At 41.4% G+C, this 16,665-nt stretch overlaps 1 protein-coding gene across 5 annotated transcripts in view; it reads right to left on the bottom strand.

Moving 5' to 3' along the window:
* The window catches only part of anks1b (ankyrin repeat and sterile alpha motif domain containing 1B), a 211,973-nt gene that overhangs the window by 82,605 nt on the left and 112,703 nt on the right, over positions 1 to 16,665 (bottom strand). For all 5 annotated transcript variants that reach the window (XM_071502474.1, XM_071502472.1, XM_071502473.1 and 2 more), the window contains one exon: positions 9,140 to 9,276. In XM_071502474.1, the coding sequence (XP_071358575.1) occupies positions 9,140 to 9,276 (137 nt within the window). The remainder of the gene's footprint in view (positions 1 to 9,139; positions 9,277 to 16,665) is intronic.

The following is a 16,665-nucleotide window of genomic DNA, read 5'->3' on the forward strand; positions in this document are numbered from 1 at the left end:
TTACCAAATCAGAAAGTGTAAAACTGGGGAACAAATTTGATGATAAATGAAACTTGAACAGGAGAGGAATTTACTGCGCAAACTGTTAGTAATGCTAAAAAAAACAAAAAAACAAACAAACACATGATGTATTTTAATTCTTCCAAAATTGTGCCATTTCCATTAAGTCTCTTTACTGGTTAACTAATTCAGCAATTTAATTATTAAATAATAATTGAACATGAGCTGGGGATGGAAAGGTAATTATCACGATCATAATTGAGATTTCCAGTTGTTAGAGCAGCTCCTCTTCTGTTAACAGTTGCTTAAGGTTAATGACGCTGAATATGGAGCAATATCTTTTTCATATCATGAGTTTTTATCCTTTTTTTGTCTCACCACTCTCATCCTTTTTTTCTTCTTGCTCTTTATTCCAGTTGCCTCAAATGTCCACAGAAAGATGTAAACACACAAACTCAGAAGGCGAAAAAGCTCAGAGGAGCGGAGCAGACAGCACATCAGCATGCAGGGGGAGGGGGGGGGGGGGGGGGGGGGACAAGAGAATAGAAAATAAAAGGAGTAAACATCCAAACCTTTTTCCTCCCACATCCACAACAAATTCTGCAACTCAAACTATTATTCTACTGTTCAGCTCTCGACTCTGCGTTCCCACTTTATTCTTATACATTCTGCCTCTCGTCTCCTCCATCTTTTCCTTCTGATGATCAAGCTACATTTTTTTTTTCCTCCAGATTTTCCTCCAGAAACATTTACAGAAAGTTTCAGCTCAGACGAGCCTCTCGGCTGATGATGCTCTGACACAGTTTCAGCTCACATTAACATATATAGCGTCCCCTCTGAAGGCTCAGACATGCCTTATGTGCCTGAGGTGTACGCCCTCATCTCTGCGGACACTGATGCTCCATCCACAAGCAGTGAAGTACAGTTACTTGGTGTGCTCTCATCCCTCCACTGTAATCATAAAATCTGTTGTTCTCCATAAGAAATGCTGATATGCTGGTTTTTCTCCTTAGTGTTAAGTGTTAGAAATATAAAAGAAAGTGAGAAAAGACAATCCAAACTGCTTCTCTATAAGTCAAGATCATTTATTTTATAATTTAATTTGATTGTTAAGTAAAACAAGCACTAAATTTATTCCAAGGAAACTGCAAGGTTTTAGTCTCTTTCAGTTCAGTTCTTTACATTTCCACCTGGTTGCTGTTGAAATTCATGTACATTTGGGTCTAACTTTATTTTTCTAAATGAACACCTTGTTTCCAATAATCTTCTTAAACTTGAAAAGTAGAGACCTCTGGCTTTGCTTGCTGTGCTCCAGTAAGGCTCAATATGCATGTTCTTCAAGGAGGTGTCAGGCTGCACAGTAGACTGACTGACTGACTGACTGACTGACTGACTGACTGACAAGTTACATGAGGCCATTGAATGCTTCATCAGCTTCATGTGCCACTCTCCTGATTGTTAGTGATCTTTGCTGCTGGTTTTCAAACAGGCCAGAACATGTGTCACTAGTCATATTAACACTCACCATTGGGTCCTGTATAAAAAGGTTGGGTGGTCCTCTCTCTGTCAGAGACGTGACTTTCGTATGCATTTGTTCATTTACCTATTGGAAAGCTGCCTTCATATATTACATCCATGCAAGCTTGGTCCACTGGACCACATTACACTGGGACCAATGACTGGCTTACTCTTACTTCTCTTACTTCTGAACTTAGAAGATCTGCTTTAGCTTTTTTTGCACCAACCATTTGGAACTCACTACAAAACACTTTTGGTCATTTTAAATCCATAATTTCTAACCTTTCTAACCCTGCGAAGCTGCAGAAATCATCTATTATTTAACACATAAGACAGATATGTTTGATAGCTGATCATGAAGTTTCAGATGGTGGCAGGTCAGATCTAAAAATCATACATCTGAAATCATCAGAGCAAGAAGCTTCTTTTCAGCTATAGCTTGCACAAACAAAAAGAATATCCCTCCCTCTCGTTATATGTGCTATCACTCCACTTGTGCTCATTCCCTCAGTCAGATGAAACCTTCACGTCTTTCACTTTTTCCACCATCTGAAATTGTGAGAAACACTGGAAGCTCTGAGCTCTGAGCTTGAAGTAATTCACCTTCTGTCTGATACACAGTGCTGCAGCAGTTTACCTGCCATATTCATCCCGGCACACAATCTAACATGCGGTGCAGAGGCCAGCGGAGGCCAGCAGTCCACTTAACTCATAACTAATGAGGTGAATGAACAGCGTGACTTATTGAAATCATCAAAAAGGCATATACAAATTCTATTAATACAGGTGGAAAATGCCAGGAAAGAGCTTCCGCTGCAGAGCTTTTAGCATCAGCTGGAGTCAGCTCGGCTGCTACGTCTCTCCTCCCGAGCCACGGGCATCCTGCTGGCTGGGGGAGCAAACCTCCTTAAGAACCACACAGAGGTCTCCTAATTGCCCCAGCAACTTCAAAACATACAGGTGGAGCGCAGTGAGCCACCGGCTATCATCAGCTGTGCCACCCCTCTCTGAAGCCTGACAACTGCCCTTGTTGATTGTTTTATTGATTGTGTGTGTGTGCATGTGTGTGTCTGTACAGCGCACAACACACGTGCTGCAGCTATGCACGGCTCCGAGGAAATTTGCCGGGAGATTAACTGACTGGAGCAACAGTCTCAGAGAGGGATCATCAAGTGGCTCTGTGTGTGTCTTTCTGCAGCACAAACACGGCGGCGGCGGCGGCAAGGGGCGATTGATGTGTGTGAACAGATTAATGAGCTCTAAATGCCAAAGTGATTAGTGATGTGTCTTATTAAAGAATCTGGAGATTTTCTGGTGAGAAAAAAAAAAAAATGTCTCGCCTCTCCGCAAGTTCCGCAAATGGAAATGTAGATGTTTAAAAGCAGATTTAACCAATGAAAATATACTGAAATATGAATCAATATCATGCCTGCAACTAACACTTATTTTATTTATTAATTAATCTGTTGAATATTTTTTTTCATTTTTACTGTTGAATTTCTGGCCCAGCCGTACAGAGAAAAAAGCATATAAAGCCTGAGAAATTGGCCTCAGTCTTTTGGACCTCACTGTATCTTTGTGCTGGTGGAGCCCGGCAGTGGTTTTTTTTTTTGTGATTGTCTTTTTTGTTTACTACAATTATGTTGTCATCTCCAAATTACTCTCCAGTGATGTTAAAATTACACGTATCATTTTTAAGGTTACTTGATCTGTGTTGGTCAAAACAAACCGTCTCTACTTCAGGAAACGCACTAAAATCGATAACCCCCCCACCCCCCATCCCCATTGAGGCCACAGTGATTGAGGATAATGCTCTTTAAGTGCCCTGCTCAAGAGCACTTTGACTGCACTAAATTGGGGAGTTTAGAGCGTAGGTCACTCAGTTTCCTCGACTGGATCGTCCCGATGGATTGTGATCAAGCCAACTGGCGACTTGCCTTTCTTTCTTACAGCTCTTACAGGCTGTTGCTTCCCCCTGCCGCCTGTGACAGCTGTGTCATACTCAGTACATTTACCATCACGTGCTGCGTGTGTGTCTCTGCACCCTCTCAACCTCTGCATGGGAAAAATATCTATTATCCTCACGCCTCCGTGAAGCTTCAGAAAACCGGTGAGCCTGACTTATCTGCTCTCCAGGAGAGATACATGCTCTATCAGACTCTCATTGTGTTCATACATATGTAACACTGTGCTCATGTGAATGTATGTGTATGCATATGTGTGTGTGTGTCCCAATATAACGCTCAGTCACACTTGGGAAGCAACAACAAATGGAAGCTGTTCTCTGTTTCTGTGCCTCCGTCAGAGACTTACTGTACTTCTATACTTGTGGACTTTCACTGTAACACGTTCCCTGGCTGTGAACCCATAACCTGCATGTAATCTATCCACTTCTTCTACTTCTACTCCTCTGCCTATTCTGTACACACAATATCCATTATATCCTTCCTCTGTTGCTTTCGCTGAAGCTTCTTTCTTTTTGTTTCCTCATTAAAGGAGATTTTTTTGGAAGTTTTTCCTCATCTGAGAGGGTGTGATATGTTTTCTCTTGGCAAATGTATAATTTTGGACAATATAAATAAAATTTACTTAACTAGATGATTATAGTCTTTACCCTAACTTTGAACTAAGCGTAAAAAATTCTACAAAGGCTGTGTTCAGAATCAACAAAACAACACAACACAAGCTAACACAAGAGATAATAAAATATGAAGCAGAAAGTCAGTTTTGAATAACACACCCATGGCTTTGAGGGCTTATCTGATGCAGCACAGCAGTTAGGGATTTACATCAAGGGAAATTTATTACAGACGCATTTTCTGCTACATCTTGATGATTGCAAAGGAGAAAGCTGAATTACCTCATACTTGCATGTATTTGATTGCCGAACACAATTCACTGCTTGATAAAAGCACAATGTGGTTTTTTTTCAGCTGACAACCCTCTGCAGGCCCCCTACATTCCTGCCAGTGGTAGACTCAGTTTGTGCCTCTCTTGTCTCAAGTCATAAAGCTAATCATCCTTTTTTTGAAAGATTAATACTTGAAACTCTTTAAAAAGGGGTATCAATAAATTACAGACTTATTCATTTGGTACAACACAAGCAAAACAAAACCATGTTATTATGTATTGAAATTTAAAAAAAGAAAATAAATACATACAAACATAACTGATAAGGAAACTTCCATTTTGGCTCGTGTTGCAGAAAATGAACGAGGACATATCTCATTTCCAGCACCACCGGAAATGGAGCTGCCTGGAAAACAGGCGAAAAATCTTTTTTTTTTTAATGTACAGCAAACAAAATATTTCGTTTTATCCGGATGGTTAGAAGAGTGTTTGGGTATTCTGGGAAGATCTTCAAGTGTCGCTCAATGAGCTCCTCAACAGGGACTCATCTTTCAGAAAAACAGATGCTTAGCTCTGTGACTCAATGTAATGATAATATATGAGAGGCTATGAGAGTGAATGAAGAGGCTGCTTTTTTGACACGGTGCTAATGTTGATCCTAACGCTGCTTTAACCCCTTAGAAGAAGTGAGGAGACGATAAAAGGTCCTCATCCTTTCAGATGTGAAAACACAAATTGGTCCTCACAAAGATAGGAAAGGAGCACGATGGTATGAATGATGGTATGTGCGTGTTTTATTTCGTCTTATGAGAGCATGTGATTGTCTGAGATACCAGCTTCAGCCTTTGTGGGAACAAACACGAGTTCTATCATGTGTTTGCTGTGACCGGGAATCTCTCGTATGCAAGTGGTGGCTCTAAAACTTTACTGTTAAGATACACACACACACACACAGCAAAGTAGGACACTGAGCCAGCGGATATGAAACCGATAACCCCGTGATGTTGTGTGCATCTCTGTTCTTGCTTTCCCTCTCTCTCCATCTTTACATCCATCTGATTCCTCCTTCACATCCCATCTGCTCACGCGAGTGATCAAGAGCTTGTGGAGATCTGAACATGTTCAACTGACAGTTCGGACAAGAAGCAAAAAGGATAAAGAAATAAAAACGACCCGAACATGAAGCCCATGGATTTCAGTCAACACAGACTGTGTGATCTCTTAATGCTTTTACAAAGTGATTGCATGTGTTTTGGTTTTTTTTTTTGGTTTTTTTTAATCAGAAACTAGCTCATGGTAAATACTGCAGCAGCATTAGTGGTACATAAGCGGAATAATTTCTTTTAAACTCGGCTCTAAGGAGAGAAATTACTCAGAACACATTATTATTTACAGCAGCAGCCCTGGGGAGACTTGTCACAGGGGGAGGGAGGGTTACACTCTGCAAAAAATATCCATGGCAGCAAGTGACTGAGTCTCACACCAGTCTCCATTTGTCACTTGGCCTATTCAGTGAGAAATACACCAGCGGGCTGAGATAAACTACTTCTTTCCAGTTCAGATTTACTGGGTACCTCAATTCAAAGGATCTTCTTGATTTCAATGGAAAAAGTTAAACGAAGTCCCATCAAATGACATCATAGAATAACTTAAATCTTATCAACCTGGATATTCATCACATGTGGCAAAGGATTCAGCCATGCTAGCAGCTCAGTGCGGCTGCAGAGCGGTGCTTTCAGCTAAACGTGAGGTAGCAACGTGCTAATGTCAGCAACACGCTAGCCAGCTCAAACTGACGATGCTAAAATGCTGATGCTTAGCAGAAACAAGCAAGCGCTCTAGCAAGTATAATGTTTTTCCCCTGTTCAGCGAAACTTTGTAAGTAGTAGCACTGAACAGAATATTCACAACAGAGAGAGTAATTAATTCAACAGTTTGTGTTTGCAGTGTAGGCATTACACTAGTTCCTTGAAATTTTAATATGAAGATGGATTCTTATTATATTTAGTTTTGTCCAAAGAGACCTATCTGACTAAATCTAATTGCAAGCATTGAATTGTGTAACTGTTTGCAAGATGGCAGTGAATCATCCGATCAGAGCATCTTCACACAGTATCATCATGTTTACAAACAACAGTCAAATTTCATCTTTAATTTTGCTGAAAACTCCGGAAGCCTGAAGGCACCACATTCATATTTTAACAGGAGGAGCCGCACCAGACTCTTACACACATGCTAAGCTGCAACCGTTATGTGTGTTTGTGGGCACGTTAGTCTGCGTGTTCGGCGTACAGTGTGCACTGATGGAACAGCCAGCGGGGCCAATAAAATGAAATGAAATGAGATCTCGATAATTAATTAGGCACTATAAAATTGAACTCTGATGCTCCTTGATTATTTGCGCTTCAAGCTGAGCAGAGGCCTGCTGGGCACCACATGTGATCCCCCCGCACAAATTAGTTAACATGCCAGAGATGAGGCCCATGAAGAGGGGGATGATGGGAGAGGAAGTAAGGAAACGAGGAGGGAGAGAGGACGGTTCATTCGGTTAAAGGACGGTTGAAAGAGAAGTTGTGTGGCTGATTCACATTCGACATATTTTGGTATTTTGTGTAATTATGAAGTTATTATTATTTTTTTGTATATTATGGTTGTTTTGTTGTATTGTTTGTTTGTTATAGAGTCTGATGTAGAGGATTTACATCCAGTACCAGAAAATTTTCAAGAAAAAGTTTCATTTAAAAAAAAGTTAAAGAGAAAAATAAGACAAATTCAAAAATTCAAAAGTAAAAATAATAATTTCCAAGGTAATTATCTGACTCCTTCAGAGCTTCAGAAACTAGCATTTTCTAATTCATCACTGCACTAAACAAGCAGCTGATATGGATATTCTTTTCAGTGTTATCTCACACATCATCTGCTGACTGAGAAAACAACTGCCTTTAATTATCAAGGTGCGAAGCGTTCGCACTGTGCCGGTGCGCCTGATACTATTTCCTCCGTGACACAAGTGAGACGACTAATTTATCGTCAAGTCACTAATGAGGTCGATTTGCTGCTGCATTTTAAATTTCAAAATGTTGATGTGAGGTTATTCGTGATCAGTGACACGTTATTAATCTATTCAGTTGTTGTTATACAAGTTTGTTAGAGAAGTAAGAGGAGACGGTGCAGCTTTCCGGCCGTTGCACTTGTGTGCAGTGGGGTTTAGAATGAAAGGAAGGTTGTCCACTTCTGATATGATTATACCGATGCATCTTTATTGCATATTTCTTTAACACTACACTGGTTGCCCAGGAGATTCTGTCCCTGAAATAATCCTATTGCAGTATTTTTATTAACTTCCACACAAATATGCATGAGTCATTTCTGTATCAGCAGTAGATGATGAACCCAGCTCGGCTTTGGGCTGCCTGGACACTGAATTTTAACAGTCTGCTGGCTTTGGCTTCTCCCTCTGGATCCCCTTAGACACTATATCCTCCACTTGTCTGACCTTCGCTTTAACAATCAAACGACTGATTGAGAGCTTTAGATGATGCCCAGTTCCTATGTGACTTGTGTTAAAAATGCACCTCTTCAGACGGCGGTTAGGGTGGGAGGATTTGATTCATGTAAGAATTAAGATTCTGAGCTTCTCAGATTCTGAATCAATTCATAAAATCAAAATTTTAATTCCTGCGGGCTAATTACAGCACAGTCTGTCCTTGCCAAATACACAACACTTACTTCCAAGGCTCTCACTTGCAGTGTGATGTGCAGTAATACAGGGGGAGGGGGTTAGTCATGTTTTTGTTTATGTTTTAAGCTTCACTGCAAGGACTCATCGTGTCAGGGCTCAGCATGGTCCCTGCACCATCTCTGTCTGCGCAGTGTCTGCGGGAATTAATGTGAACACACTCGTACTGTGCTCTCATCCTTTCAAGAGTTGCACTTGCTCCAAGCACAGAGCTGAAAGTTGTCAAAAGTGAGAAAGGCTGCATGTAATGTCTCTTTGTTAGACCTTTCACAGTGGCTGCACGTCGCTGCTGCTCAGCACGTGTTGTTTTCTTCTGCGTGTTTTCTCATTCTTCTTGAAACCACGTTGGCTACCTGGCTGCTGGGGTGTTTTTTGGAAGAGATGGAAGAGGAAGTGATGGGCTTGGAGGTAACAAAGACCAACAACCCAATCTGTAACAGGCATGCAGTTGGGGCGACTGCAGACCACAACATTTCTAAGCTGTAATTATACAATTGCAGAGGTTTGCGTGTGTGGTGTGCACGATACAGCCTTCATACGAAGCTTAACATTTCATTACACAAAAATATACTTTGCACTTTGGAGAGAAAGAAGCTGAGGAAAACTTGTTCAGTCAATTAAGAATCTAGTTGAACTTTGTTCAGGTGGCTGTCTGTCTGTGTCTCCACAGTTTTACAGAAACAGGCTCTGAAACCCAGGATCTGGGCTCCTCTGTGTTTCTGTAACCATCGTACAATGTTTAGATGCACAAACACGAGAGGGAAACTCAGATACTTCAAACTGTGAGAGACTGTAAGAGTGACTGACAGAGCAACAGGCACAGAGAGAGGAGTGTAGGTGAGATGAAACTGAAAGACAGAAACAGGCAGAGATGTTTACCAGTGTGTGTGTGTGTGTGTGCGTGTGTGCGTGTGTGTGTGAGTGGGTGGGTGCAGGTGTTTAAGCTACTTGTGGGTGGATACTGTGATGCTCAATAATGCATCAGGTGCCTCTGCAACACTTTCATTAGTGTGTGAATCTGTGTGCACTCACCTGTGGGCGGATGACTCTCTCGATGTTCTTCAGGGCCGTGTCCGGGGAGGGGGGCGAGCAGTCTGGAGTGGGGCCCGTTGAGCAGTTGCCATGGTTACTGTGCTCCCCCTCACTCACCGTTACATGGGACAAGTGACCTTGTAGGGAGAGAGAGAGAGAGAGAGAGAGAGACAGGTAGAGAGAGACAGGTAGAGAGAGAAAGGGGAGGTTGGTTTCTCTCTTACAGTGCTGTGTTTTGACACTTATGAGCGAAGACGAACTCCAGAAGAAGAAGAGCAGACACACGGTGGCTGTTTTCTCAAGCTTTTGGTTTTACTTTATCCTGGAGCCAGAGAGGAGGTGACAACAGCAGATCAATACCAGGGTTGCCAGGTGACTGTCCAGGTGACTGCCCAGGTACAGCAGTGAGGTTGGTGATGTCACAGGCCAACAGCAACAACACAAATTATACAACACTCACAAGATTATGCAAAAAACCTCAGTTGTTTGGAGGCTTTTAAAACACTGTTCAAAGATGGTTTATATCCACTGATAACAAAAGCTTCTCTAAGCACTAACATATCCCAACATTTACTGTGATCAGCTGTTTCCCATGTTCATCCTCTTACTTTAGCCTTTTAGCATGGTAACATTTGTTAATCAGCACTTAACACAGAGTACAGCTGAGGCTCATGGGAACGTCATTAGCCTTGCAGGTATTCGGTCACACACCAAAGACCTGATGATGACGCAAGATGAAGAGTCAGAGGATCACATCCTAAAGGAAGCATGACTCTGAACTAAAATCCATCCCGTAATTGTTGTGATATTTCAGTGTTGTACTAAATTAGCAGACTGACCACTCAACCCTTTGATAACTACAATGACAATGAATAATCAGACTTAACAGCTTGCTAAAATGTACTTTTTTTCAACAAAGTTGAAAGAATTATTCAATTTCAATTATTTAATTAATTAATTAAATCTTATAGCTATTACGCTTGTACGTATATTGCTTGTACGTGTCTATAGATCAATATCACCTCCACTGATTTACCTGGAGCAACATTTCATCTTGTCCAAAACAACTGAAGTAGCTTGAGAGCTGTTTATTTAGAGTTATTTATAGTTCCAAAAAAAAAAAAAAAAAAAACCCAAGTGGATGCAATATTACTCCAAAGAGCTTGTGCAGCATAATCCCGGTTTTGAAGCCACTGCTCTTTGTAGTCACCCTAATTATCTTTTTGAAACTTTATTGAAAATTTTCTCACTCACATTAGCTCAGAAGATTTAGAGCTGCACAGGCCAATTCACTTTTGTTCTATACTGGCATAAAAATGACTCCTTAGTGCAATTTGAATAAATTGGGAGATGAAAAACAAGGTTCGACTGAACATCACATGTGTCGCACAAATTATTTCCACCTAACAGCTCATACACAACCATAGAGATGTGTTAGCACGGGAGAGAGGTGAGGAGAGTGCATTTTATAAATTGAGAAACTTCGCCAACAACTGCAGCAGGAAAATATGACGGCTGCCCAGTGCAGTTTGACGTCTGCCTCAGTTTTTCTGGTACAGACACACACAAGCGTGTGTGTAGCTGAATAGCAAATCCGAGTGTCGGAGCTAATTTCCCCAGCGTATGATCATTTAACACAGGGAAGAAAAAAAAAAACCACAGAAGAAGGAGGGAAGAAAGGAGGAGGAAGTGCTGAAGTAGCCCAAATACAATTTCAGAGGGAGAATCTGTCTTAATCAACTGAGGGAGACACAAACACTGAAGAAAACACCTTTCCCAAAATACTGCTGTCAGAGGTGCTGACACACACACACACACACACACACACCCACACACAAGTCACTTTCTGTCAGCTGCCACCTGTCAACATGGATTCTATCAGACATCAGAATATCATCCAATTATAGTGTGAGACCCAGCCAGGATGGACACACACACACACACACACACACACACACACACACACACACACACACACACACACACACACACACACAATGACATCAGTAATAGCGGCATCATGTAATTGCTTGGCGGGATTGTCGCTTAAAGACACAGCACCACTGATCAATCATCACATCTCAGATCAAACAGTGTTCCTCGTTATTTCAAGGAAGGTGGGACTTTTCACAACTCCCACAAATCCTCTTCACATATTCAGAGAGAGCAAAGCCACAGAGTTAAAAAAATGAGCGGCCGCTGATGATGTTTTGGATAATGACACAGTTTCCTGCTATTCAATGGGCTGCATTATATTTGCCATGTTTGGGACGCTGAGGAGTACTTGTAATCGTGTATTTGGCCTCATTAGGTGACGGAGAGCAGAAGAGAGGTGTCACATTTATCGTCAACATTACTGGACAAGGTCAGATTGTCGAACCCCTTTGTTTGATAAATCTCACGCTCCCGAATTTTTGATTCCTGATTTTTACACAGTTCCTCACCCTCAGTGGTGGATAGGACCCTGGTCAATAGATCTGACGTGATTAAATTTGTTGGCATCCAATTTCAAGTAAATGCACAGCTCACTCTGTCCATGCTTAGCTGACGCGACACCTCTTCCAACACTTTTAATGACTTTTTTGATCATCTGCTCATTTGTTGCTGGCGGATCGGTACATCTGAACGGCTAAAGAGATGAGTGGAACATTAAAAGAACTGCTCAAGAAATGCTTTGCAACCCTGAGTCAATCTTTGCTTGTGTCAATGACTTCATAACCTTGTCTCTTTCTAAAAAAAAAAAAAAAAAACTGAACAAACAGAACAAGCTTCAAGTTGCTTTGCTCTCCGGTCAGAAGTATTTAGACAACATGCTCTAAAGTGTGCATATGCAGCTGATAACAAAAGATCTGTCAAGTAGCATTTTAGTTACAGTTAATTTTGTTAGACAAGGACTTTGTCAAATATCATTCTGGAAACAAAAAACAAATTAATTCAGAAAAACAACAGCAGCAAGGGTACTTCCTCTTTGTAATAGGAAGCAGTGGGAGTTACTGAGGATGCAATTGTAACCTTGAGAAAACACTAGCTTTAAAAATATACTAGCATGAGAAAGGGACAGAGAGAGAGGTTCGCTCAGGTGTGGGTCACATTTAAAGACACAACAGTCTACAAACATAATTCAATCACTAAAACTCAGCCCCAAAAACACCTCTTTAAAATCTGAACAAATCAACCGTGTATTTCTTTTTGCCGTTGTTACACCTCCGTCATGAAGCCGCTGTGAAACTGCAAACACCTGCTTCTGCTTCTTCCATCATATATTCATTTTGAATTTCAACAGTCGGGCTGCAGATGTGGAGACACACACACACACACGTTATTCCTTCAGGGAAAGTGACACGGCTTCACGGCGTGCTCTCACATCTGTCAACGCACGTGTGTGTGTCCTCGAGTGTGTGCACGCATGTGCAAATACAGAGAGGTCGCCACTAGATTTCACTTCAGGTTGTGCCAGTGCACACAGCTGCAGACAAACGCACACAAATAGACACACGCCATAAAGGAGCTGCCTTGAGCTGAATCAGTGATTTAATGTGGGCGTAAATAGACAAAATAAAAACTGGAAAATTGAGAGAAAGAGAGAAGAAAGGAAGGATGCAACAGAGGGATATATATAGATAGAGATTGAGGTTTTGTCCTATTGAGTAAATAAGCCTGTCAACGCTGAGGCTTTGATGATGGATGGGAGGTGTGTGTGTGTGTGTGTGTGTATGTGTGAGCTTGTGACAGTGCCTTCTTCAGATCTGCCTTAGACTCACTCCCGAGAAACACTTCTAGTTCTCCTTGCCAAAGGGAATACGTGCTCGTGTGTGAGTGCGCATACTCAGGCGCATATATATAACACATGCAGGATCATATGGACGTGATAACTGTGGGGTTTCACATGATTCAGATCGGCCTCACATGCCAAGCTCACATAGTACAGCATGAGCGTGCCGATGCGATGCATGACAGAGCCTGGATTCTGACAAACCTGCCTGTGTACATCCAGGTCCAGCTTCACAGCTTGTTACTGCAGGCATGCAGCAGTGTGTGCAGGAGGAGTGTGTTTAAGTGAATGCTTGGTGGGAGCGAGTGTTCAGATCAGCGGTCCTCTTCCTGCCCTGCCTAACAAGACAAAAACTGTCAATTTCGGGCGTGTTCTTCGGGCTGTCAGTTCTGCCTCCATGCCACTCTGACAAGGAGCAATTCATATGTGTACTGTAACTGTGTGTGTGTGTGTGTGTGTGTGTGTTTGTGTAGCTCCTCTCATGTGTTCTCTTCCATGTCAGGGAAATGACGACTAAACTTTTAACAGGATCGCTCAAATTTGATCGAATACTGAACAAAATTTTTTAAAGTGGGGTTTAAAAGTTTAAAAAAAAGTTTTGGTAGCAGGTAGGGTTGATGGTTAGCAGATACGCTTTAATGATCCAATTTATTAAATGTGAACATCTTTTGACTTTGTTTTTTCAAAGGCTCAGATTGGTAATGTTTTTATTTTATACGTATTTTTTTATTACTGCCAACAAATCCAGCGAAAAGACCAAAACCATCAATGAATTGATCTTAGCAATAATATCCAAAGCTCATGGAACTGCAGTGTTGTCCAAAAATGATTAAAAACACATCAAAGCTCATAAACTATTGAAAACATCATTGAGCCTCAATGTTGCACTGGGTGAAGATTTTCATTACCATGATTGCACACACACACACACACACACACACACACACACACACACAACCCTGCTGCTGTAGATAGAGCAACCAACATATGTATCGATGCGTGTCTGAAAAAACATCAAGCTGATTACACAGCCTTTAAAAAAAAGCTGAGATCCAGAGACAGTGTAGAGACGTCAGACAGAACTGAGACAGACCTGAGACGTTATAAGACAGAGATGCAGACTGTATGACATACTGGTTGTCCCTTCCCTCCTCCCAATAAGCCAAGTGTCTGCTTTAAAACACCAGAACAGGAAACACTGTGTTGTAGCACTGATGCAAGCAAACCTTTGTGCATGTGTAGTAAAAGTGGAATTTGTAGAAAAAAATTGTTTTTTGCACTGAAGCATCAGTGTTGTCTCGCACTTGTGAGTTGCTTTGGATAAAAGCATCTGTATGTAAAAGTAATTTTTATTTCCCAGTGACCATTGAAAGTGCAGGTATAACTCTCCCCATTCATCTAGACAAGGACCTGGTTAACCCAAAATAACCGCACGGGGCATTTCCAAGATGGCCACGGGGTTTATTGATAAAAAGAAAAATATAGAATAACACCAGGATACAGACAATGACAATAAAACAACAAATCTGAAACAAACTAAAAGTGTACGAGGATCAACAAATCAAAGACCTAAAAATGAAAAGAAAAAAGAATAACGATTGTGTGAGTGTGTGAAAACTGTTCTCAACACGGATTTCCTCTGGCTGTCAAAGAGGAAGACACTCCATTGCCTCTCTTACAACAAGTCAGTGGGCCACGACCCTTCTAATGGCGGAGCCCCGGAGTTACTACTTGCTGCCATTAGCCACTCTCAGCCTCCGGCACCAACCATAAGTGGGATAAATGGGGCGAGACATGGCAACATCACTGCTTTACCCACTAGAGAGAGCTGAGGATGGATTGTGGTAGTATTAAGAATTACAAATTTCTTCACATTGCAAATGTGCAGTCAACAGAAAAAAAGGAAACAAAATGTTGTCCGGTGAGTAACTTTAAAAAAGTAAGAAAAAGACCAGTTGCTGAAATTGATGATCTCGTGTTGTGTGTTGACGTATTCTGTCAAGAGAAAGTTCACTGAGATATGTGGGACAACATGGAGGACGTTTGAAGAGTTTCAGAGGACGCACACATAGACACACAGATGTGCACTTTCATACTGCACACGTCAGCAGTGGCTTGTTTACCAGCTGCAGACAAGTGTGTGTTTATCCCGGGAGGAGTCCGTCTGATAGCAGAAAAGAAGCACTTCAGCTCTAACCGCTTGGCAACGTTCTTCGCTCTCTGTCTGCTCCATACGTGACTAGAGGCTGTGAGGCTTTGCCTGCATGTCCCTCCTCATCACCCGCTTCCCACCCCCCCACCCCCCGTCGCTGCAATCTGGCTGTCAGCACCGCAATCCTGTGGTTCAAACCTACTGTGGTAGAACTGATTGTAACAGCTGATCATTTTCCAGCACAAACCTCAAGAGCTATTTATTACGGACATTGCTTTTAAAAGCAAAGTAGAATCACCGGCTCACGGTTGTATGCCTCCGCCACTCGGACTAGTTCCAGATTACATCCCTGTTTATCCAGAGTCACATCAAATATTAATCATTTGTGTGAAATTTAGTCATAATTGCTATGTGAAGTCTTGAGTAATGGCTAAAAAGTGCGAGAGAGGTGACCTGACCTTGACCTTGACCTTTGACCTTTGACCACTAAAGTCTAATCAGTTTGTCTTTGAGTCCAAGTCAACGTTTGAAGAAATTCCCTCAAGGCTTTTTGGTGATATTGTGTTCACAAGGCCAAGACCATGTTTTGTGAGGTCACCATGACCTTGACCTTTGACCTTTGACCACCAAGGTTTAATCAGTTTGTTCTTGAGCCCAAGTGGACATCTGTTCCAAATTTGAAGAAGTCCTTTCAAGATGTTACCGAGATATTACGTTCAGAAGGCCAAAACCGCGTATTGTAAGGTAACCGTGACCTTGACCTTTGACCTTTAACAAGACCAAAATATAATCACTTAATCCTGGAGTCCAAGTGAATGTTTGTGCCAAATTTGAAGAAGTTTAGTCAAGCCTTTACTGAGATATCATGTCCACGAGAGGGGGACATCGTACGGATGGACGTACAACCCAAAAACAATATGCCTCTGGCTCTGGCATCAAAATATGAAATATCTCCAGGTTACAACAGCGGTAAGTATTGCTTGCAATACTGAGCAATGAAGAGAAAAAGATAAGTTTGAAATGAATTTGACAGTTGAAGACTAAATATATCTGCAGCGAAGTGTTGGAAGAAATGGATTCCCTCATTTGAAACAGATTAAATTAATCCTGAGCTAATGCACAAAACGACTGCCTCAGGACTCGTTGAGTCGTAGGATTGTGCACACAAGGACATGTGGTGCAATGGGATATCACGCATCACATTCCCATGTGATCTTTCATCAAAACAGCAGGGTCAGAAGTGGGATGAGGCCTCTAACAGGTTGTAGCAAATCTCAGGACAACAGCTGCAGGATGTGAATTTCCCTACATAAATAAAATGTTTATTATCTTATCTTATCTGTAGGAAGATAGGAAAAGAATAAAAGAGCACAAGCCTCCAGCAAGGCCAAGTATCGTATATATTAGTATATATTATTCATTTATTGTCTCAAATCCTTGCACAAGACAGCTGCATGGTTTAATTACCTGTTGTGTCAAATGATGATGTCAGCATTATTCATAATTCATACAGGACTACAGGTGTATGAATTATATAATGAATGAATCTCAAAATCTCAAAAGAAACCAAAGAAAAATACATATTATATATAATTTTTTTTT

This window comes from Trachinotus anak, unplaced genomic scaffold (genome assembly GCF_046630095.1).
Source record: "Trachinotus anak isolate AG129_WGS33_773 ecotype Australia unplaced genomic scaffold, CSIRO_AGI_Tana_v1 ptg000018l, whole genome shotgun sequence".
Taxonomy (NCBI): Eukaryota; Metazoa; Chordata; class Actinopteri; order Carangiformes; family Carangidae; genus Trachinotus; species Trachinotus anak.